Source organism: Pundamilia nyererei, unplaced genomic scaffold, assembly GCF_000239375.1.
Source record: "Pundamilia nyererei isolate P.nyererei 1_Seehausen unplaced genomic scaffold, PunNye1.0 scaffold00125, whole genome shotgun sequence".
Classification (NCBI taxonomy): domain Eukaryota; kingdom Metazoa; phylum Chordata; class Actinopteri; order Cichliformes; family Cichlidae; genus Pundamilia; species Pundamilia nyererei.
In genome coordinates this window covers 508,836-534,351 of record NW_005187526.1, presented here as the reverse complement: position 1 = coordinate 534,351, position 25,516 = coordinate 508,836, and the positions used below count along the sequence as shown (strand labels likewise).

Genomic DNA, 25,516 nt, shown 5'->3' with positions numbered 1-25,516 from the left:
TGCTTCCTGTTGCCCCCATACAGCCAGCCTGCATGTACTACTCACAAATTAAAACTATCGCAGGTAGTTCAGAGCTTTGACAAAACTGTGAGGAAACACATTTCACAATGACATCATGAGGACCTATATAACCAACAAGGCTTTTTCGAAATCCTCTGGGTTTCCTTATAGCATTACAGTTATACTGAGCAATTTTCTGTTAAAAATACTAACTTAATTTCTTATTGTGGTTATTGAATTTGGGCACACAATCAAGTGAGACCTTGTTATATATACTTTTTTCCATTGCAGATGAATGGGTGTTTATTTATACAGTGCTAGATCACAATAACAGTCGCCTCAAGGTGCTTTATATTGTAAGGTAGACCCTTCAATAATACATACAGAAAAAAACAGTCATATGACCCCCTATGAGCAAGCACTTTGGTGACAGTGGGAAGGGAAAAACTCCCTTTCAACAGGAAGAAACTTCTGGCAGAACCAGGCTCAGGGAGGGGCGGGGCCATCTGCCAGGACCAGTTGGGGTGAGAGAAGGAAGACGGGACAAAAGACATGCTGTGGACGAGACCCAGAGATTATGACTGAGGGTTAACAGTTTAATCTCTTGGTATTTGTTAAGCATTACACAGTTGGCTCCTAAATCCCTACACACACTAGCTGTTGGGAAAGTTTAGTCTGCTATTATGGAACAGAACAGTTGGAATTTAGGATAAAACATCCTTGATTTAGTTATGTACTATAATAGAGTATGGAATGAACTATAGGTGAATGAAATGTACAGTGCTGGGTTAAGCGGTCCCAATAGATACAGCCACGCCCAGACTTAAACTAATTAATCATTTGCTGTGAGATAACAGGTAACATTTCTGTTCTGTGGATCCCCTAGCTGCGCATTAAGCTACGGTAGTCTGCTAATCATTAACCATTGATTCTTTACTGACCCTTAAAAGACATGGGGAATCCCCATCTCAGAGAACAAATGAGCAAGTGATTTTTTTTTATGGCATGTGCATTTCAACCTTGAATTTTACTCACTTCAGACACAACCGATCTTTAATCTCTCGTCTAGTTGGAAAAAATGACAGCGCTTTGACCACAGACCACCAACACAGCAAGCTGACAACTCATCTCCATAACAACATTTCATGACCACAGCATAACTAAACACCCAGCAACAGCATGCTGCAAGACGGCCATTAGCATTGAAGTCCTGGGGCCGTTTCTCACACTGAATAACAATCAGTTTTTGAGTGTTTTCACATTGAGTATCATTGATGTGATGACTGGTAGGGCTCCATTCATTCCTCTCACACTGTACCAAAATTAACATAAAGGTGTCTGGTACCCTCAGCGAAACCAAGCACCTGCAGATATTGGCTACTGATGGATCAGTAGTGGCAGAGCACTGAACGTGAACACAACTGAGGAATGCGTGTGTATGCTTTGGGTGCATTAGTACTGTCGGTGTGCATATGTCACACAAGACAGTCCACTTGTTTACCGGAGGCATGAAACTCCTGAGACAATTACCAAACTCCTGGAACTGTCAGCAAGTTTGTGTGTGTCAGAAACCTTGTGCTCACAAAATGTGTGCATGCATCCATATATTCATGTGCAGGGCTGTACTGTTACAGAGGAATGGATGAGGTAACTGTAGCTTACATCATATAATCAATGTCACACAGGTTTTCCTGGAATCAACTTCTCATAATTGCACCTGACAGAGTTGTGCACCCGCAACCCCCAACGCTGAGCCATTGGAGCGGAAACTCGCTGAATCTCCACTGAGAATTCCCTGAAATGCATTGCTAAAACACCAGGCGTGCTTTTTTTTCACCTGTGATATTTTATACACATGACGGCATGCAGAAAGGGATATATGAGGTGTATATACATGGTACAGTAGAATACATTTGCATGGTTGAATGTACGTCATGTTCCCCTTCACTTGTGGTGCAACTTTGGAGGAACGTCGAGATGAAATCGATAACCAAATCCAAAAATGTCAGAATGACGGAAAGAGGAAAAAAGGAGTTTTCTTAATGTGTAAGTTGAACATCTGGCACTTGCTTTCAGGAGGAGAAGGCACCTATGTATAATTCAAATGGATTGTGTATATGTGTTCAAGAAGAAAACGATGTATAATTGTACATATGAAAGAGAATATGCATGTATACGTATGTGTATACACAGGTGTGCGTATGTATGTGAGCGTATCATACAGTCTGGGCAGTGTCAGTTTCCGCTGCCTGATTGTGTGTGTATCTTATCTGATAAACAACATGTAACCCTGAATAGCTGACATTCCCTTGGCTGCATGGGTCGAGATTGTGTTTTCCACAAGAACTCGACAGAGTAGGCCTGGCACCACGACCGCGGGCGAAACATACGCCAAAAAACGATCTGCTATCCTAAATTCCAACTTAATGTTCCGTTTTGGGTTTGCTTTAAATCCGTGAGAAGCTACGGTACTGTGCAAAAGTCTTGAGTCACTCCTCATTTCTTTATATTGTGCTTCCAAGAAACCGCACTTTCTTGTAGTTATTTAAGATGATCTTGAGAAATGGTTCTCTAGTCTTTCTGAGAGACCCGCAAAGTTTGTCCATTTTCTGCTTTTTAAATCATTTTTAGTCCAGTCCTTATGCAGTACCTGACCTTTTATTTTGGGTTGAGACATTTAAGATTGACCCATGAATCACTTAATGATTAAAAGAAAAAGGCAACTGACTCAAATGATGAATCAGTAACAGAAAACTTAACAAGACCATTTTAAATTCTATTTAGGCACTTGGTTTTTTTTATTGCAAAAACACATAATTTGTTTGCATTTCTTTAGTTCAATCTGTGAAATATTCTAAAGATAACAAAGTTTGAGAGAAATAAAATAATACCACCAATAAGATGAGTGTTGGTAGCTGGAAACTTGGTACATATTCATGGCACATGGTGTGCAGTATGTCCTTAAAACATCTGAGGAAACTGAAGAAATAGAGGATAAGAAAAAAAGAAGAGCCAGGCCTAAGAGACTATCTACAGCAGATGAACTGTATCTAAACATTTTCTTGTTAAGAAATAAGGAAAAAAAATCTAGCAAAGATCTGAAACAGGACCTGAGAGATGCGTCTGGATTTTCAGTTGATCCATCGACTGTTTGCCAAAATCTCATCAGTAATGGTCTCAGTGGAAGGGTGCAAATCCAGTGAGAAAATGCTAAGGTATGCCACAATACACAAGAGAACTGCACTGAAAATCAGTGGCAACAGGTCTGATGGAGTGATGAATCCAAATTTGAAATTTCTGAGTCAAATCATTGTCAGTATGTAAGGAGGTGGTCAGGCGAGAGGTACAACTGTGAGTGTCTACAGCCATCTGTAAAACACAGGTGGGGGATGTTGAAGGTTGTGTTAAAATTAATGGAAAAGTATCATCTGATTTTGATGTTACTGGAACGTACTCTGATTGGCATCGGTTTCACACTGCCAATGGAGTAAAAGCATACCTGGACAGAACAACACACAGTGAAACCCTATTAGTCATGGGCTGGCCTCCCTAGAGCCTGGAGCCCAATATTATTGAAGCAGTGTGGGATCATGTTGATAGAGAATGGAACAAAAGGCCGCCAACATCCAAAGAAGACCTCTAAATATCCTTTGTGAAGCCTGGAGAACTATTCCTGAAGACTGCTTAAAGAAATGACAAGAAAACTGCCTCAGAGAGTTCAGACTGTGTGAAACAATAAACATGCTCATACCAAATATTGACTTTCAAGCTTGTTAGACCTGTATAAACTCTGCTTTTGCCTTATACAAAAAAGTGCTGTATTTCCATGTATGTCTGCAGATGTTTCAATAAGTCACTGCACCCATTTCAGATTTTCTTGGCTAAAAAGAAAGAAACGTGACTCAAGACTTTTGCACAACACTACATGTTAAGCACTTTTTAAAAACTATTTACAAATGTTATATTCAGAAGTGCTGGCAGCATTGTGCATGTATGGATGATATTTCCATTCATATAATTCACCTTTGTTTCTGAGAACTCAGGACTGTTCTCTACATGATTGTACTTCTCTCAGTCTGACTGCACAACCACAATTTCTCTAAAGGTTAACTAAAGGCAGCCAAACTAAAGCAAATACACAACATACAGAAATTAAGTCAATTTCCATCACCAACCCAGGTGTGATTGCTACAAATTCTCAAGTATGTCTGTGCAACTGAAGACTCCCTCAGCTCGCTCTGGGGCCGTGGCTGCTGACATCCACAGCCATGTCTGCCATTACTTTTATTAACAACATCAACAGAGCTATTAGGTCTTCTGTTATTTCACTGATGCCTATATGTCTAAAAATTCCACTGCTTGCTACCTCTTATCAGCCAGCAGACAAATTGAATTGACATCAGCTTGAACAAATGTTTATTCAAGAGATGTAATAAAAATTGTAATGAAAATGACTCCTGCTATGCTGTCTCAGGTGGGCTGATATATGTTAACATTAATCAGTGTGGAAAATCAGGAATAAGCCCATGCAGAGATCTTCATGCTCACTCTTTTTTTGTGTTTTTACTCTATTCTGCCAAACTCTTATAGGGGGACTGGAGATTTTAGTGGATGAGGTGCAAAAACTCCAGATCAAATTAACCACATGGACAGTCTTTTATTTTTATAGTGCATTAGCTGTGACTAATGCAGGTCCGCTTGAGCACTGTCCTGCTACAATAATAGTTATCTTGGCTAAAATTCCACCTCGCTATTTCTGGGTAAATGTGTCGCTCTGAAGTAAAATACCCAGTTGAGTACCCTGGTTTACCTTCCAACATTTCTATTCATCGGAGAGAACGAGTGCATCGGCGGAAAGGGCGTGTCACAGATGTGAAGCTGATGGTGGACCTGTGTTTCATATAACATTAACAAAAACAAGTTATGGCTGAAGGTTGGTGGCTCATCTCAGGCTGCAGTGTTTTTATGATACCGCTCGCAGGCCAGAGGGGCCACGATGGCATAACGGAGGCCTGCTGGGACATGAAAGGCTATCCCCACAACGCCATGCACGCAAACAGCAGGGGAGCAGATGGTGTGATTTTTTTAATAAAGTCAGAGTAATTTGGAGAGTGAGTGGATGATCACAGTAACACAAATGCATATTGTGAAAAGTTGGGACAAAAGGCAATTGAATGAGACAAGACTCTGTTACATTTACTTTACTGGATGCTGTGTCTGAACTCGAACTTTTATTCTCCGCTTTAACACGCTCCATCTCCTCCAGCTCCCCTGAGCTGGGGTCAAGCTGAATCATAGCTCCTGTGTTTGCTCCATGGTTCCCAGGCCCCACAGAAGCAGGAGGAGGGGAACACGAACAGGATGGACAGACAAGAGAGCAAGACGAACACCTGCTTATGATTCAGAGAACTGACTGCATGTAACAAGAAGGTGACGATGAGTCACCTTTCTCTCTTATCATCGGTTCATTGCTTCGGCACTCTACAGGTGGGAACCTGTGGATGCTCCATTAGGGATCAGATGCTTTTCAGCGGCAAGAGTCCCCCCCCCCAACCAGCCACCAAATTCTGACATTGCTCCCCTTCAACCGTACGTAAAAACAGCTCAGGCAGCAATTTGACTTTGAGTAATGGAAGGAGGTTTGAATTCCCCCTCTGAGATACTGGAACCAGTTGGGAAACCACAACTATTTAAATGCAGGAAATCTTGATTTTATAAAATGTTAATATGATCTGCTCTGGGGACAAGCGAGCAGCAAGGCTCAGAGCAGGAGCCGAGCCCCCACCCCCCGCCAGTACAACCCTTCATTTATTCTGAAGAGCAGGGGAAAGTGGGGAAGGACTAAAGGAAAGGAGCAAGGGGGGAGTGTGACAAAAGGAGGGGGGGGGGGTAGTGAGGAAAACTGATCGGAAAACCTATTTTTATTTTGTTTACATGCAGTCCTCTGTCCACCTGCTATGTTTAAAGAATAGAATTACTTCATAAATGACAGAGAGGAATGAACACACAGCTTAATGCTGACTATCACTCGCCCTTAACTACTTATTTCTTTTCTTTCCCTATGCCTCTCACTTTCCATTTCTCAAAATCTATCAGCCTCCATCTCTGCATAGCCACATGGTAATTTTAGAGGCCTGAGAAATTATGACTGCCTTCTCCCTCTCTCTTTCTCTCTCCTCAGTCTTGATGTAAAGTAAATGAAATTCCTTTGGAATACAAACTAAGCCATTACTGTGTTTTGGAGTTTTATGGCTGCATTTCCGTTCCCCTCAGCTGGACTTTCTTTCTGGTCCTGGGAGGAATTAAAAAAGCGAATTAAACGAGACTGCTGATGTTTCCTAAAAGGCAACGCGTTACCATTATGTCACTGGGGCTACAATCAATCAAACCTGGGACTGCAATAACTTTGGCTGATGATCAAGAACTTCAGTTAAAATAAATGTAATTTATCTGTAAACAGATATCCAATATCTTAGAATTACTTTCACGTCTAGTTTAGCAACAACATATTTAGCAGTGTTCAAAAACGTACAGGAATAGAGTTTAACACTGAATTTAAATCAGTTTAAACAAACAAACAAACACATTGTGTGTTATGTCCTACATTTGTACTACTACCAGCAGCCAGACCCATTGCTCTATGAACATGCTGCAGCATCGTTTACATGGATGACTCAAAAACAGCAGAGAGACTCATTGCTTACTTTTTGATCCTTTACAGCTGGCTCAGCAGTTTTACAAGTTCTAGTCCTTTCTAATAGAAGACAACTAATGTTGCACAATGTGCTTTATAGATTTCTCTAACTTGTCAAATGCAATGGCTTCCATTGCTTTTCTCTGCAGATGCTGCATCAAATCCCCACATGAAGGAGTTTTAACAACAGTTGTGTGCTTGGGGCCTCCTCTTTTCACCACTATCCCTGCAGTAGCCTCAACACCTGATTCCTTTTAACAGACTTGTCAGAAGAGATAGGACCATGCCACATGACAGGGGAAGAGGAGCAGAGTGGAAGATGTGGAAACCATATGTTCATCAACCACTGGTTCCATAACTCCTGCTGTGTAATACACACAACTCTAATACACATGTCTGTAGTCACAGGCATTATCTTTTATGTACTGGCACAGGCATATGTAGTAATGCAGACGTAAATGCATGCTTCTTATTGACATCATGCATTTTCTGTGCACAGGACACATATGTGTAATAGTAACACGCATTATATTGCAGAGTATACATCAGGAAGGACGTACAGTTCATTTTTTTCTGCCTGTCATTTCCAGCAGCTGCTAAATAATCAACATCCTCTTCCTTGGAGTAGAGAAAGTGTAGCATTGTCACACAGATCCTCTCACACTGAGGCTTCTGTAGGCATTATCAGAACTGCAGAAGACACCACCCCCTCTATGGTCATATATATATATATTTCTTTAACCCCCTTTCACTCAATATTCTTTCCTATTCCTCCACCCACAATAACCCCTCCCCCCAATCCCGACTCTATCATCACATCTTCCTCCAACTCTCTCTCCTCTACACACATCAGCTCCCTCTTATTCTCTACTGTAACTCAATATGTGGCCAATCAGCTCGAGGGTTTGCTCAGGAGTTTTGCTCATTACAGACTTTACAGCTGTGGGGCCTCGCTGAAAGTCAGACATCTGCAGCACCTTCCAAAATCTTTCCTCTCCTGGGCCAGCACACATAAACAGACAGAATCGGTACTGTAGGTGAAATGGCTATGGGAGTTCAGGAAAGAATGTGAAAGATAAAGAGAGGAGATGGGGAGATGAGAAACCTATGCTGCAGCCGGAGAAAAGTAGGAGAAGGAAAAGACGAGGGCATCCAAGCCCAAAGCTTCAAACTGAATAAAAAAGCTAAAAGCCAGTTGGGAATTATTTTGTCATAGTAAAACTTTGTACACTTACAATGTTATAGCCATCAAGAACTAATGCTAAACTGTTGTTACAATAATGTAATCTTTGATCGGCTGTCTGTATTTATGTACTTGACCCATCCTTGCATCATATTTTGAGAATCTAGTGGTAGATCATTTATCAGTCGCTATACAGCTGCTTCTCAGTCACACAATTGAATTTAAAACCACAATAACAAGGCCATTCAAATAAAATCAGACCAAACACAGATGGCTTTGACTGGGCTAAGAAGAGAGGGTGACAAAACATGTTTTGCATGTTCTGTTCCCACAAATTCAATTCCTAAGGGAATGGTCAAAAATATAAATCCAACCGACTGTTGCAATGACACTATCAGGCACTGACAAATGTCATATTTCTGTTTCAAGAAAAAAAAGAGAATATGGAGGAGGATGCAAAAGAACACAATTTGGGATGAATCTTTTCTTTAAGAATGAAAAGTTGGAAAGAGAGGATGGGGAAAGAGAGGATGGGGAAATGAGTGATAGGAGGAAAAGTGGGATGTCCTGTCCCCCACTGAGGCCCCGAAGGCTCGGTAGCTACTGCACCCTGCCAAAATATAACCTCATCTGTGCTTTGAGACACCTGGCTATTCACACCAGAGCATGCACGATGACTTCCACAGCTGTCTGACCATGTATTACATGTTTGGAAAGACAGCAGGGGTCTCTGTCATTCAATAACATGCAGTGTATAGGAGTTCTCATGACTCATGTCAAGGGAATTACAGCGCCCCCCCCGGTGCAGCTCTACGACGCTTTATTTCCCTTTTAGTGCAGGTGATGTTAAGCAAAGACTACTGGCAGAGGTATGTGGATTCTCTCCTAATCTTGCATCTTTGTATGTGACTATAGCATCTGCACAATGAGCTGGACCATGGATTGGTTAATGCATTACTGTTCTTTGCTTTTTTGGAGTTTTGGAGTAAAGGCAGACATATAAGACATATACTCTCTATATACTATGGAAGGGACATAATATAACATAACATAAGATGAACGGCTATGAAAAGAGAATGCAAATACTAAGTGCCTTATACCCGCATTCTCTCTAATGGCCACCAGGGGGTAAAGCCTGTAGCTGAAAAAATATTTCTGGTCCTGTAGAAGTCTCTAGGAAAATGTCACTTGCACCGACCTCTGTGAAAAACCTTTCCTGGTGGGTTTGTGGGCTCATTGGATGCCTATTTTGAAAACTTTGGTTATTCTAAGTATTACGCAAAAGGCTATCTTTTTGATTGAGAACGTTACTCGTCAGATCTGTTTTCAGACCCCGGGCGTCATTTTCTACCTGCAAGACATCTCCCAGGTCTGCAGTGCTGATCTCAGGGTCTTCTGTGGTGTTGAAGGGAACAGGTGTTATCCTGACAAAGGTAAGGACACGAGGTTCTGGGTATCTCCACAACATCACCCCTGGGGTATCGTCTGTCTCGCTGTAAAACACCACCTCATGTGGACCTGGCAGTCTCTGTGAAGCTGCGAGGAAAGAAAACAAAACAAAACAAACAGGATTTTATTTAATTTGTCAGTGATTTTCTGTTGTGGTTATACTTCAGAGCAAGACTTACAGACTAAAAAGAGAAAACACATGACGAGTAACAGAAAAAAAGTGGCAGAACTAAAACAGCAAAAAGTAAACAAGGGGCAGAAATTGATTCTGGGGCAAAAACCCGCTGATACACTGAATTGAACAGAAATCCGGTTTAATTATAAGAGTGGCCTCTTCCCCCCCTGAGATATAGGTTAAAAAAAGCATTCTTTGCACTTTTTCTCCTTTTGGTTCAAAGGGACTATATTTAACTTGCATCCATGTTTTGTGTAGCAATGTTTGCATGGTTATTTGTACTATGGTATCTGAAACTACCAAAACAATTTTGCCTCAGAAATTGCTGTGGATGTTTCCATGCTTTCTGAGTGTTTATATGCATAAGGAGCCCTTCATAAACATAGTGGCTGAGTAAACATTTTTGCTATTGAGTAAACGGCCATTGATTTAACCACGCCAAGCACCTGCAAAAGCTGGAGAACGCTGGATCTAAACCTCTGAGTGGTGTTTTGACTCACTTTGTGGCTGCTGCTTGGGATTCAAGTCCTTTGGAAAAATGTTTATTTAAAAAAAAAAAACAGTCAAGCAGAGAATTTCTGCTTTGTTTGGTTCCAGGGCTTCACAAGTTGAAACTTTTGGTTTTGTATAAAACCATTTCTTGTCTGTGCTCTCTTAGAGGTGGACAGCATATTGTTCTCCAACAAAAAGGGCAGATGAAAGAACAGGCAGATACATTCATGAGGTTTTGCTTTCAACTGAGAGAAAGTGGGTTAAAGACTCATTCTGCCCTCGTTTCCACCAAGCTTTCATTTACTCTTCCTGTCCATCTACCCCATCTATCCCTGTCAGACCTGGGGAGCGGCACTTCCTGGTCTCTTTGCTCTGGGGCCCAGTTGGACAACATGTTGCAGACAGATTGTCCTCTTGGTTCTAGTTCACTACTGTACTTTTTTTTTCTGCTTCAGCCAGAATATTAAATGCATCAAAGACCAGTTGAACAGTGCAACAAACAAAGACTCAACCACAGCTGACAGAGTGGACGGTTGGTCTACAGCCAGAGAGAAGTTTGATCCTCTGTGTATAATGTTGCTGTGTGTGTCTAAAGGACAGCGCACACAAAGCACAAAGAGAGGGAATAAACACCATGTTACTCAGAGTGGAAACAGGCAGACATGTCTGATGAAACTTCTTTTCACACAGGGCTTTGATCTGACTTTGATTTAAGTCGATGTGTATCTTAAGTGACATCTCACTTTGTCACAAAAGCTCTTTTTTTAGTTTGTCCAACTCACTTACACGAATATATGAATAAACAGCATTGTTACTGTTTATCCTATGGACCGAAAGTTATCAAGAAACAATTACTACTATTATTATTACATTTCAATCTCTGTTCTATGAGCCGCACATCATCTCTACATACAGCACATTGACATTCACCTGAGTCCTGGATATACTGGAAATGTCCTGTGCGTAAGTCATCTGAGCTGTGCTCTGTCCGAGGAGAGGGAGAGCCTGGAGACGGAGGTGGCTGGGTGTGGCAGGCCTTGCCTTTAGCACAGCTTTCAGCTGAATCCCCTTTCTGCAGGTGGAAGTAGGCACGGAGGTGCTCCTCTATCAGCTTCAGGCAGTTCAGGTGTTCCTGGCCCCAAAAGACCTGTTGTTGGGACAGAACAAAAAAGGTGAGATGACTGGGAGAAAGGATTAAAAGAGTAAAAGGGGAGCATAAGGGGAAAAGTCAAAAGAAGTTAAATAACAGATGGGCATGAGGATAAGGCTACATGTTACAGACTTCTGGCTCTTTCTTGAAAAGCTGCATCAACACTTTCTTTTCCAAAACAGGAAGAGAAGGAGTCAGGATTACCCTCATCATAACCCATTCACAACCTTACCAACATTACCCAACACAACCTTACGTCTTCCCCACTTATCCGCGGCATTCCCCTTCCCCTGTTCCATCAAAGCAAGTCTGCCTGGGGTTTGGACCAAGGACCAGGAATCTCTGAGTCAAAAACTCTGCACACATGGAGCTGCCCGACTTCTCGGCCGCCGCTCACTAGCTTTGCAAGGGTGGGTTATGACTAAACTCTTAAAAACAGGAAAATTTGGGGATTTTTTTTCCCCCAAAAGTTTTCGGAAAGAGAGCACGAAAAGAAGGAATCTGAGGGAATTCCGGTGGTTTTCGTACAGCACTTGATTAAAACACCACAAATGCCAATATTTGCAGAGGGAAATGTATGATTACGTATTAAGTGTTGAGTTGCGAGTGATGTTTCTGTTTGTGGGCACGCAATAAGAGCATTAGAAAATCATTGAATAAAAGGGGTCAGGGGGTTCCCCCTGAGCGAGTAATGTGGAATAATACACTTGTAATAATGTGCTCAGTCAGTCACATTGAAGAGGGACTTTTCAGTGTGGGCATTATGTAACTTATGACAGGAAAAAGCCACACATATTCTCCCCCACTTCCCAGCCTCTATTAATAGCTTTTTAATATTCCACCACTTAACCAGTAGATATGACTCAAATGTACAGTGAAATTACAGCATGTAATTTCTACTGTCATCGCTTCACTCCAAAGAGGACAGAAGCCATGGTGAATTAAAAAGGAATATCAGATTCAAGAGGAGTGTTCAGATTGTGAGAAGCTATGATGTGAGTGGATGTCAGCATATAAATGTTGTATGGCTTAATTTGGAAACCAATGACAGTTAAGCGGACGTTTTAGTGGGTGGTAGGTCTACCTTGAGATTAAGACTAGTGTTGAGCAGGAAGAAGCTCATTAAGACATTTACAAAGCATTCTTCAGAGAGACTCATTTCCATCAACTATCGCTGTGCCTGATAATTAAACCTATACAAACCTGCAGGAGGCCTCCCTTCAGGTCTAGTAGCAGTTTGGGGGGGCCGGGCTCGGGTCCAGGGCTGCCACTGTGGCGACACCAACGAGCCTCTAAGGAACTGCTGCAGGAAAATGGTCCCAACAGTACACGGCTCCGCTCCTTTAGTCCAGTTCTCACCAACACATCTTTTACCTCGAGCAGCACAGAGGCGGCCTGAATGGCATCTTGGAAGACAAAAGAAGTAGCAATAAATGTCATGCACAGCACAGGGCAGAACTAAAGAGAGAAAACAGAAGGTAAAGGATAAATGGTTTGTGGGTAAAGTAGAAGCAGGCGCTCAGTAATTCTACAATGGAAAAAAGGACAAAGGTTCAGACAAATGGGGAAAAGTCGAAAATCAATCCTGGTTTCAAAGTGAAATATCGATACCTCTAACGATGTATAAAAACTAACACTGTTCATTTGCAACTGGGCCAGACGAAATTAAAAGACACAAACAACCGAACCTCAAATATCAGCTGCACAAATGCTTGCCTCTATGTTTTTGCACTGGTCAATTACAACAGTCTGGCACTGTGATAACAGAGCAGCAAAACATACAGTGCAGTTACACCAACCACATCCTCCTGGATATTGTGCTCGCCTGATGTTAATGGCATAAATACTTGGCTCTCTGGGGACGGAAACAACATTACTCTTCGCTCAGAACAGGCATATGTAAATGCCTTGGACCTCGTGTTCTGTGTGCAGATAACCAGCTAAACTATATTCAGTGTTAAGCCACCAGAAACACTGGGATTAGCCAACATCTGGGTGTAAAATTTACAACACAGAAACATTAGTTAATATAATGGGGCTCCATGAGTTCATTTCATGGACAGAGGCACACTGGGGTATTTGAAACAGTCAAACTAATCTGAAACTGCATATCTTTGTCTTTATATTGTAAATTGCTAAAGTAAAAGGTTTAGCAGACACGTTACAATGAGAGAAAAGCCAAACACCCACTCACCCTGTAAGCCCCAAAGGTAGCAAAAGCCCCAGCTTAATAAGGAAAGCTTGAAACATCATCTGTCCTTTCCATTAAAACTGAGATGCATCATTGTGGTCACAAGCTCTCCTGAACTTGTAGTTTTGCTGCCATAACTCACTATACATGACAACAAGCTGTTGATGTGGGAGGGCTGATCAGGTCAGTTATAGCTACAGCGGTGGCAGCCCATTTGGAAACCTCAACACTGGATGACTAATAATGCCCTGAGAAGTGGTTCTTCAAACATGTCTTTTAACTCGAGACATTCTCACTCCAGCTGACTTGGCTGTTAGTCTGGGAAAGTCAAAGAAAGCAACACCTGTTTCTGCGTCTAGCAGGCAAAACAGTTTTTGAACTTTGTCAGACCGTTTTATATTTCTTCATAAATGTGACCGAAAACATCATCGTTTTTTCACACAACACCTAAAAGCCAAAGAAAGAAGGAATACAATTAATGAAATGACATAAAAATATTACTCAGTCATTTATCTGTTAAGGAAAATGACCCAGTATTACACATCTCTGTGGAAAAGTATAAGAAACTCTAGTTTTAGCATTCGATTTTGCGGTAGATGGGAATTTTTAATTGGTGGGAGAACAGTCAGGTGGGAGTGGGCGCTATGGTGAATGAACTGGGCTTTGAGGAAGTTGAATCATAGCACAAACACAGGAGATCGCTAAGGACTTCAGGAAAAAAAAAATTGTCAATGGTTCGCCAGGCTGGAAAAGGTTACACAACGTTCTCTGAAGAGTGTGGAATCCACTGATCGACAGTCAGACAACATGTGTACAAATGAAGGGAATTCCAGAGCATCGTTACCCTTCACAGGCATGATCAACCATGGCAAGAGTGATGTGGGAGATCATACAGAAATCCCTGTTGGCTTCTAAGTTGCTAAAAGTCTCTCTTGCAAGAGGTCATCAATGCAGCATCAATGAGGAAGACAAACCAATGAGGAAACCAAAGCTCTCCAAACACAACACTGCTCCCTACTTGCAATTCACTAATGATAATTAAGACACCCCAGAAGGCTGTCCTGTATAAAAGATAGCATTTTTGGTTTAAATGAGAAGCCTCAGGTTTGGTAAAAAGGAAACACCGCACTGCAGCACAACAACCGTATTCTATCTGTGAAACAAAGAGGGATGGGGTTTGATTTGGGCCTGTTTACTGGATCTTGGCCAGGATGGCTCACCATCATTGATGGAGCAATTATTTCTCAGAAGAAAGTGGGTCATGCAGAAATGTGATGCTTAGCAACAAAATAGTTAAAAAAGATGAAAATGATGCCTTGGAATAGCAAAGTCAAAGTCCTGACCTTAATCCAACAGTTCATGGGAGAAAAAAACAATGATGTTTTGCACATTAGATGTGGCTAATGTTGCTCAAAGCGGTGTTCAGGACTGATCGGGAGAAAGGTTTAGCTGCAGTTATGAAAGAAATTGAAAGCAAGTCTTCATGCTTCAAGATATTTTACATTTCAGCAATAAGGAATTCAACCCAGAACTCAGTGGTTCAAAACTGGCCATAGGTGCAAATGTAGGATAAGATCTGGGAACAGCGAAAGAAATATGATTCATATCATTTTCACACTCAAACAGTTCAGTGAGCCCTGAGGTCCCGTGAAAAGGGACACCGTTATCATGGAAGACAGCAATCCCAGTCTCAACATAAGATAAAGGCAGTCAGAACAACTGTGCATTGAACTGCAGTGATACCTCTTTTTAAAGAAACAAGTAGACATGTAGCAAAAAGCTGCCAACAGCATAACAGAGGCAATGTATGGTCAAACATTCAGGATTTACCTCTTTGATAATATAAGCTGTTTAAAACATGGTAAACCCTTTGTTAACTCAGAATTAGCACCCAGAAATAACATCAGCATAAGTATGTAGAAAAAAAAACGCACTGTGCATGACATGATGTGTATGGAGCAGATGGCAAATTACACAGTGTTTGGATTGGCAGGCTACACTATCGATACTTTTCCATAAAAACCACACCAAAAATAAAACTTTTTATTCCTTATATTTGAAAGCTTTAGGTAAAGACAGCCTATTTGGAGCTTGCGGTTCACTTGGGGTAAAGCAAAAAATAAATGGGGGTTGAAGGAGAGATGGAAAGGCATATGAATTGGGGGACTGGGGAAGGAGGTGACAAATGAGGAGATGAATAGATATAGACACGGATGGCGGGAAAGAGTGTGGAGACGAGAACAGAGAATATGAGAGAGAAAGTGAGCTATGATGTGATGAAGATATGACACACAAGGATACTCAAATCTTTCCAGGCTTGGTCAACTGACTAAGGAACATCTTATTCAACATTAAAGTGCAATAACACAACATGGGGTTCCAAAGAAAGACAACTTCTATTGCATAAGACAATCTGGGGTAAAAGTTAAACTGGGATGACTCATTTCTTTCAGGAAAGACATTGTTGATACAAGTTGGCAGCTTACCTGGTAATATCTCCTGGTGCCGTAGCACAGACAGAGCTTGGCTATTACTTACTCAACTGTGGACAATGGGTTTATTTTCATGGCTACGATTTATTACACAGTTCAAGGGAACTCCCAAACTGGGTTGTTAAGATGAAAATCTTTCATGAACACTTATGTGTAAAAGCACATTTAGGTTAAGTGCAGTCACACATAGGCACATTTAGCAAAGTAGAGCCGAATGCCTACATCCATACAGATGTAAATCCAGACGTTTACCATGCACAGCCAGGTGAACAAGTGGAAATAAATACACACACATGCACATAGTCGCACGCACAGAGTGTGTAGCAAAGCATTTCCTCCCGTCTCACCATGCGTCATTTACAGCCCGGTTGACCGCAGCATCCTGATGTTAAAGCCAGCAGCAGCAGCAGCCAACACTTTCAATAATCAGCCTAATTGGGAGTGGTTTTAATGAGGGGGAATCCCTTTCTTTCTCCATCGCTAACTCTGTTCTTGCTTTCATGCTGAATAATAGTCAGAAGCACATTTCTTCAGCCTGTTCCCATCCTTGCCTTTGCTCTTTATGACCATATTACCACTATGTAGGTTTGTCTCCAGAGACAGCAGACAGCCCAAAGACATTACGCAGCCGGACTGTGAAATTCTGCCATAAGACGGAGGTAACATCTTTCAATACTGGTGAGATGATTTGAAATATGGGCTTTGTATAGCATATATGCAATATATTTATAAATGATGAGTATTAAACACAGACAAAACCAAACAGTGACACATTGGGCAAAGAAAAAGACCAAGAGGAGAAGAGAGAAGTACGAACTTGATTAATAAGGAAGTAAATATAGGTGCACAGGCAGCTGTTTGGACTGTCTTGATCTAAGACAGGGCTGGTAAGAGAGGTGATCAATAAGGCCAGTGGACAGATGTCAGTGAATCACCTCTGCCCGATGTACACATACAGTACATCGTGGTTACAAATAGGGGAAAACAAATTAAGAAGTTGAGTAATACTTTTTTCCTTCACATCTAAAATAATATGCCATCTGGTTATTTATTAATTTTGAATAAATAAACCATTGAGCCCTAATTAACTATACACATAGCACTGGTCTTTATATATCCCCTTAGGTGACTGCTAGAAACAGCAGAGCTGTAAAACAGCTGTAACAAGTGAGGAACAAATACACAGCTATAGTGCATGGATGCATGTGCATGAATAACTGTGTAATTGTGTTAAATTATTAGAATGGAGTCAAGATAATAAACAAAGCCCATTGAGAATTAATTTGGATTTATGTACCTAATGCTAGTACACACACACACACACACACACACACACACACACACACACACACACACACACACACACACACCTACTGCAGGCAAATGCACAACCTATGACACTTGAGGAACCAAGTGGGTGGTGGGGAAAAGGTTGGGTAGAAATCTTCCTGAAGTGAAATACATCTCTGGCAAACATTAGATAGATTAGATAGGATCGGAGACTGATTTACCATGTTGGTTTCTCCCTGGCAGCCGTTATCTGACCACTGCCTGGCTGATTTATACTCAGCGACGTGCTGGTATCAATTAGAAGAAACCTAAAGGAGTCATTACATAACCAGGAGAGGCCCCTGAAGACCTTCTGGGATGGTAAGAGTAATAGGAGTAATATACTGTCACTCACCACAGAAATACACTACTCACTCACCACAAGACCACTATAGGACACTAGAGGAAACTGGTTTTGTAGCAGGGGACGCTATCGGCCAAAATAGCTCAGTGCAAAAAGCTGCACGTCAGCCAAGCCATTACAAATAGAGTAAATATGGGTTCAATGAGAGCTGCAAGGCGTAAGCAGATCGTGTATGCAAGATATGCATTTATTCCAACACTAAATGTAATTTCTCATGAGAACGCTCTCATAAGAAGTCTATGTGCTACACAGAATGTTTTTTTCCCCTAAAAGTGGAATTTTTATTACATGATATTCTTTTAGCCAGCCTAAGGCTGGGTTCTGACAAATTATCAGGTTTTAAGCTGACTTTGAGAAATCTTTTTCAAACAGCTTCGGGCTCCGTATGGATGCTTTCAAATGTAACTCAATAAGAAATGCCTCTTTTTCTTTGGCTACTCCAATGGTATGTATCCGTGTGTGTGTGTGTGTGTGTGTGTGTGTTGGTTGGATATGAACAAAAGTAGAACAATTAAAAAAAAAAAGAGTTGTGTGGCAAACTAATGGCGAGCAATAAAAGATATAAAGCAACAACTGTATGAATAGTAATTTACCTTATTCATGAAGATGTGCACTTGCTTTCTCTTACAGTCACTTAGTCTATCTTTCTCTATAATCGAAAAATGTAAAATGTACTAACAGCTGGGCACTGTTTTGACAGAGTATACATTAAAAAAAACACTCCTAGAAAGTACTACAAAAGAGCTTTTTAAGAGAGTAACGGTACTTTCTTACTAGGATTTATTAGGAAAGTACTTTTTCTCTCTAGAAAGCTAGAGGAGCTTGCTTTGAACCAAACATTTTGTACAGTCCCTGCTGGAAGATTTCAAAGTTTTGATGGTTGTAAAATACTTTTACCTGTAGAAAAGTGCAAGTATCAACAAGTGTGTACAAAAGCAGGTACATTCGATGATAAGCCGGTGGACTCAGAAATCATGGTTTTAATGATGACTGAGTCTTATTAAACTCATATCACCTAAATATCGACCTTTTTCATTTAATGTCAATAACAACGTAAGATCAGCATCAAGCAGAAATGTGAGGTAAATACCTGAACAGACCCCTCTTCCTCACGTCTTCTCTGTGACATAGTATTTCTGTTATTAATGTGCTGAAAATAATTTATTAGTATAGCGAGCGTGCCAAATCACAGCAGATAAATATAAATCTTTTCTTGGCTTGGCTTAACTCAGCTGCTCTTTCCTGACCACTGAAGCAGAAATAATGTGATAGATGGAAGAGAGTGGCTTTCTTTCAGCAGAGTAAACAAACTGACATGATCATAATTCAAAGATTGGCCAAAGAAACAAAATAAAACTTGAACTGAAAGATAAAGACAGGACATAAATAAACAATGGGTAGCTTTCGCTTTGTTTCACAATAAGAATTTTTCATTTACAAGTGCGCTGGAGTAAAACGCAGGGAAGAAGAAGCTGGAGGTCCACACAAGAAAGGGATTGAGAGCAAAACTTAGCCTGTATGCGCAAAAATAAAGCACGCTATAGGAACAGGGTCTATGGACGTGTGGGTGTGTGCATTCTTAGGAAATCAGGGGCACTCTATGAGCAGTCAGAGAGCTGAGAGATTAGGGAGGGTCTTGTTTCATGGACCCCAAGACATCTGTTCTCTCTCTTTTGCACACCTCCTTTCTTTCTTTCATTGAACTACAAATGCCCCCCTACCTTGGGGAGTGGTGATTCGTGGATGGAGGGAGGAATGCGGGGCTTCCACTTGCTTTTCATTAACACAGGATCTGGTAACACACCTCACTGTCAACCTAATCCCCTCTCTCTCCATCTTGTCCCCTGGCAGAGAGGGGGTTGCCAAGACCAGGTACAGAGCCCCAGATGTTGCACGGATGATGAAGACAGGGTAGGATAAGGTGAGCGCAATGACAAATATTGGGGAGATCTTGCACTGGACACAGTGTGGCCTCCCTGTCCTCTCTTATATATGTCTACATGTGCCTTATGCCTCTCTCTTATGGCCTTATGTGCCACCTATCTTCTCAGTGAGTATTTCTCCTTTTCCCAGTCACAATCCATTTCCAACAAGCTCTTTTCTCAACTCCCTTGTTCCTGATTTAATTAATCTGCTTTAACTTTATTCTCCCTCTATTACTTTATCCTCAACACCCCTTGCTTCTCTTCTTTCGCAACTTCTCCCTCCCACTTCCTCCCTCTCCCGTTTCTCCTTACACACACAGGCCTCAACGTGAGGTCTGCTCAGGATTTGCTCCATCAGTCTTAGCCTGCCACTGAGGACCAGCACAGCAACAACAGCAGCAACAGTAGTAATACATACTGTAGAAGCAGTCGCACTACATTCTCCTGTCTTACATCTCTCATGTTCAGCTACTCCCAGGGGGGTCATTCCTGCTGACTTATTGTGGCAGCTCAAAGGCTCAACCTTACAGAATGGGAATCCCAACCTTTATCTTTGGAAAATTCCAAGGTATTCGCTTTCCAAGGCACAGAGTAGGCCAGAGTGGTGAGTGATGGAGGCAGTGCAGCTAAGGCTAAAAGTCAGCAGATACATCTAATGTCACTAGTGATCAGTCTGTGTAATTGGAGACAGTTTGTCTCCTTTCAGTGGCAACAAATCTGGAAACGCTATGTGAAGAAACCCATGGGGAAAAAAGCCGTGTGTGTTGTGATCTATAAGTGTGCTTAAGTTGTCAAGTAAACAAAAAGAAAAATCCGCATGCAACGGGGTGAGATAAACATGTTATTCAGTTTGCTTTAATGTCTTACCCCATATAAACAAGAGGCTCTTTACAAGCATTTAGTGCCACGTAAACTTCCCAAGTCTTACTCAAATCATGGCTCAGCATGTGCTCTGAGAAAAGGCGCTGAAATGAAATATCAGTCTTTAATGAGATCTGTACAGAGGATCTAAGATGTCTCAGGTATTTCACAAAGCACTCAGATATGATGTAAGAGGAGTTGAGTAAAACGTCTGCCATACATGATGACAGCATTAGTTTTATGGCAGTTGTTATAATGTCTTGTTCGGAACAGACGCGCATGAGGTTATGTTTTTCGAGGCGTAACAACAACCAGTATTTCAAGACGTTTAGAGCCAAACTGAGGATGAATAACCCAGTGGATGTCAATAAACACCAGTGGTCCTGATCCCCATATTTTTTATTTGCATCAAGTCAGGCTCTAATGGCTTGCTTTCAGTGTGCTGGTAATTGTGGAGAAAACAATACCCATGAAAAGTCAGTTCACGGCAAATCAATCTGTACTTCCTGTGTTTACAGTAAACAAATCAAAGAACTATTATGAACGGATCTCTTGAAACTTATTACTGAGTGCAAAGGAAAGAGTAATAACTATAAATAGTAGAGTCATTCAAAAGCACAGTGAGTGGGACGGGATTAGCTTTCATACTAGCGCTATTGTCTCTAAACTGCTTTTTTTCCCACTGCCTTGCACACACAGTTTCAACTGTGTTTATCAAAGTCAACACATCAAAGATGGATGAAAGCTGAAAGCTGGTGAAAATCAGTTCAGGGCAGCACTGCTGAGTATTGTGTCACCGTGCAGTTATGCAGATTCGAGTAAACAAAGTGCAAATTGTTTGAGGTTTTAATTAACATTTTTGACAATCATTTTATCTGAAGTAACCCTATATAACAACATCTGTAAAACAGATGCAGGCACTTAGGGAGCCTTGTTTCAGCTTGTCCTCGTTCTTCTGCAGCCCCAGTAAACAGAGGACGTGCCGCTCAGGGCACAGAGGTAAAAAAAAAACATCTACCTGAATGATAATGAGAAAGTCTTCCTCTTCATCTCCAGCACGTCGCATGCCATCTCCTCCCCCCTAATCCCTCCCCACCACCACCTATTTTATCTTTCTGTTTCCATCTACTGTCCAATTTAGAAGACGTGCCAAGAAACAGCAAAAGTGAAAAACAAACTAAAAATCCCTCATCATCTGTTATAGTGCGGCGGCTCACACCCAGCTGCACAAAGAAATTGGAAGCTCTTTAATTTACATTAGCATTAGCGGTTCTGATTGTCATAATGGAAACACTGTGAAGCCTCCTGGATAATAGTCAGTGTTGATGAAGGCAGGGTTTGGTTCTAGCACAAAAACAAACATCTTGCCCTCAAACACATTCATACATAACTGCGTGAAAAAAACTGTCTCTCTCATGTCCAAATGCACACATACCCACGTAATCAAATACACCCAGTCCTACAACTTTAGACCCAAGACTAACACAAACATCTCACTTCACAGTTTACTGTCAAACCCTGTTGTTGGCAGATGAGGACTTTGCTAGCACATGTAAAAAACAACAATATTCCAAATAATAATAGAAGCAACAGTGCGATCTGATTCCCAGTGTTCATCACTGGGAGTAAATGACAGAATGTAAAACCTTCCAAACAGGTAAAGACATCATACAACAAGCATGGAAAGAAAATACTTTCACTATTGGTATGCAGTGACATAGTGATCAATAGATATACAGAAGCTACAACTCATAAAGAGGCACACACTCACCAAAACAATGGTTTAGGCTTTTGCTGTTGAATTAAACATATTTCAGAGTAAACATATTGCATTTCAAGCATATTTTTTAATTTGAAGGAATAAAAAAATGTAATCGAGGTGAGAACATGAATGAACAATCTATTCTATACTACATTTTGTATAGGATATCTGGAGCACTTTGCAACAGTACTGTATTTTCAAGGTGCCTGGATTCATTGCTCTCTTGGCCCAAATGCTGAGTTCGGGTACTAGACAAATGACACGCCACAGAAAAGCATGTACATTTAGTACAGAGTATTACAGAGTCTTAAATTTTGGTTACTTCTGCCAAACAGGGTGAAGTCATGACAGATGTTTCCAACATAGCTCCACCTGTTTCAAGAATTTCCTTGAAGCAAGTAGCCATATCTTGAAATATAGCAGAATGAAATGGATCACATCACGAGTTTGATGTTTTTCAGTTTTCACAAAAAGAACATGTAACAATGAGTCATTTAAGGTCCAAGCCCATTTTTAGCAATCTGCAAAATAATGACTCACGGTTCTGTTTTCCTACTTAACTTCCATGTTCACAATGTAAACTGTTCCTAGGCAATACCATTAAACTGTTACCCATTAGCTTTCCTTCAAACATCAATCGCTATCCCACTAAGAGAAGCACCTTATAGTGTCATCAATCACAGAAGCTCCATTACCATCAAGTCTGTCTGAAACAGACCAATCACTTCAAGGACACAGGATTCGCCAACTCCCTTTCTAATAGCCTCTGGCCCCAAACCAGACATTCTTGTTTTCTTCCTGTAAGATCACTAGAGCTCCTCAGCAGTCTTGGACAAGGATTATTAATTTAACTGTTCACAGGCGCTACTGTCAATCTAGTCCCTAATTGTGGGTTTTTTGGCTTCAGGGTTTGTTTTTTTTATGCTGTAATTATATTTTCCTTACAAAAATTAATTTGCTTCTTGAATTGTTGCAGGTAGTACATCCGGTGAGCTTATGTTTGTGTAGCTGTTTCGCTAGCTGTCAAAGTTGAGCAGTAGTGCTTCTGACTACTGGTAGATCCTCTCAGGGAAAAGCCACTCTTGCTAAGGTTAGGGACTTCGCACGGGTTGACCATCTTAGGGGAAAGTTCCCGTCACCTCTACATCGCCTGTATGGGTGTCAAATATGCACCATCGCTAACAGATTTCATCTCTTGTGAGCATTACCATGTAATGATAGGAAGAACCCTGTAGCGCTGTTTGCAAGTGTCGGTAGCCTCAAAAGCAAATTGCTGCTTTTCCAGTACTGTGGCAAAGCCCAGTGACAAACCAAACTCAGCTGACACTAGCTGGGTGGACATGTTCGAAGACGCAGAGGCCAAATTTCTTTGTCTTTCCAAACAGCTCCTCGACTCCAGAGAGGAACGCAGAGAAGAAGTTGAGCTTGTTGATTGATCCCCTCAGAGACAATAGCGACGAGGATGAGGAGGATTCTATTCTCCTTCTGCCCAGTGATCTATCACCTTAACATCATCTCCACTTAAACCATCAATTCACATTCACATCAAGGAGCCATCCTTCCCAAGTAAAATGGCATGTTTGAAAGCCTCCATGTACTAATATGGTCACCCTGATCTCAGCTTATTAGGTTGAATTGTTTCAGGACATAAGCCTCCCACTGGATGACTACAACTTGGGAGAAGATATGCGTTGTTATTGAGCTTATTCTCTAGGTTTCTGGGTTTCAATGTAGGACTATGGCTGTATCATAGGCCTGGCCATAGTAGGAGAGAAATCACTGTAGTTCAATCTCTCCAGCCTGCTTGACAAGCAAGTCAATATGGATTCCCCATATGAGCTTTCACGTGCTAAGGAGTTGTTTAGGAGAGGCAGTAACCACTGTGCAGGGTAGTGACTTGAGGAAGAAGCACGGTGATGCTTTTGACCTTTGCCTTCCCCACAAAGTCCCACTGTAAGAACCACTGCCGGCCTTCCCAGTCTTCACAATGACAGAGTGCAATGTAGATTTCAACAATGTAGGCTTCAGGGGCAGTCCCCTGAGGAGCAAGTGTCCTACTGGCCACAGACACAAGAGTATTACAGTTAAACATCTTTCACTGGCATTGTCACCACCCCTGCTGCTGCATCAAGCCATCATCCCTTCCTCTGGAGGGAAACAAATGACACACAATATATGAACTGTGGTTGCTGCCAGAAGCACAGCAGGCAGCACTCATGGAGATCCGTGCCCTGAGCACTCGATGGATTGTTTATTGTTCCTTCCTCCCCCAAAGAAGCAGCGTGAGGAAGATGCTTCGTTCTACTCTGAGCTGTGTAACAGCTAACAATGTATTCCCCATTCATATTCAAGGAAGAGCACAAGTTCCCTCATTGTTTCCTGTTTATTCACCTCCCTTCAACAGTTTGTGGGATCAGTTCAGAGAGAGAGGTGTGTGGTTCAAAACAAAAAATCACTTTGAAAGATTTTTCTAAATCCTAGAAGTCATTAGTCCGCCTTAGACAACTTAGTGAAGCTTTCATGGTCATGTTGAAATGCGCTTCCCATCATAAGATACCTTGCTTGGATATTAGAGAACAGGGGTTACCCTGGTAACTAAACATTACATGTACATTCACTGCTGGTCCCTCTGGTTCCTGTTAAGTTGACCTGTAATAATCCCCCCCCAATAAAACAGGTTTACTCACCTTCTATCCTAGACCCTGGCTTCATGTTCAGACTTCCTGCCATGGCAGACACTGATACTGTCATGCTGGGCCTCATTGGATGAGTGTCAGTCTCCATAACCACTAAAATCTGGGCAGTCCGAAGAGAAACCTTGTGAAAGGTGAGTGCCAGCGCCCCAACACTGCTGGCTTTACCCAGGGCTGAGGCCTGATGCTGTTTGTCTGCACGAGGAGGAAAGGCCCTGTGAAGTGTCTTTGCAGGGGAAGAATGAGGGGTGGAGGAAGCAGACGGTGGTTTACTTGAGCTGTCCCATGTATAGTTCGGTAGGATTTTATTCTGGTAAGCTTTGGCCTGCTCCAGCTTTGCCAAAGTGGGACTGATTTTCAAGGGACGTGATAGCTCCACGTTCAGTTCAGCTGTGGAGAGAAAAAAAACAGATGACAGACAACAAAGCAAAAAAATTAAAAACAAACTTAAATACAAAATTAAAGAGTGTTAGTCAATCTGTGCTGTTAGCAAACTTTACAAACAACAACGCCCTCTGTGGACATGTGCTTGTGCACATCCTGACTTATATTTATGAAGTGCAGAGTGATACAGAAAACTGGGCTGGAAGCAGAGAGAGCAAAGTGTTTGAGCAGGTAATAAAAACATAACTTATTAGTCAGAAAAAACAAAAATACATCCTGATGGAAACAGACTAACTAGATCTCTATGGGAATCTGTGTGTTTTGTTTGCATATACACACACACACACACACACACACACACACACACACACA

General features: G+C 41.5%; 1 protein-coding gene across 3 annotated transcripts in view; it reads right to left on the bottom strand.

Moving 5' to 3' along the window:
• Positions 1-25,516, bottom strand: part of vps13b (vacuolar protein sorting 13 homolog B) — a 293,873-nt gene that overhangs the window by 51,814 nt on the left and 216,543 nt on the right. For all 3 annotated transcript variants that reach the window (XM_005742923.1, XM_005742921.1, XM_005742922.1), the window contains exons 38-41: positions 24,755-25,150; positions 12,347-12,549; positions 10,924-11,140; positions 9,229-9,413 (exon numbers count right to left, since the gene is read on the bottom strand). In XM_005742923.1, coding sequence (XP_005742980.1) covers positions 9,229-9,413; positions 10,924-11,140; positions 12,347-12,549; positions 24,755-25,150 — 1,001 coding nt within the window. The remainder of the gene's footprint in view (positions 1-9,228; positions 9,414-10,923; positions 11,141-12,346; positions 12,550-24,754; positions 25,151-25,516) is intronic.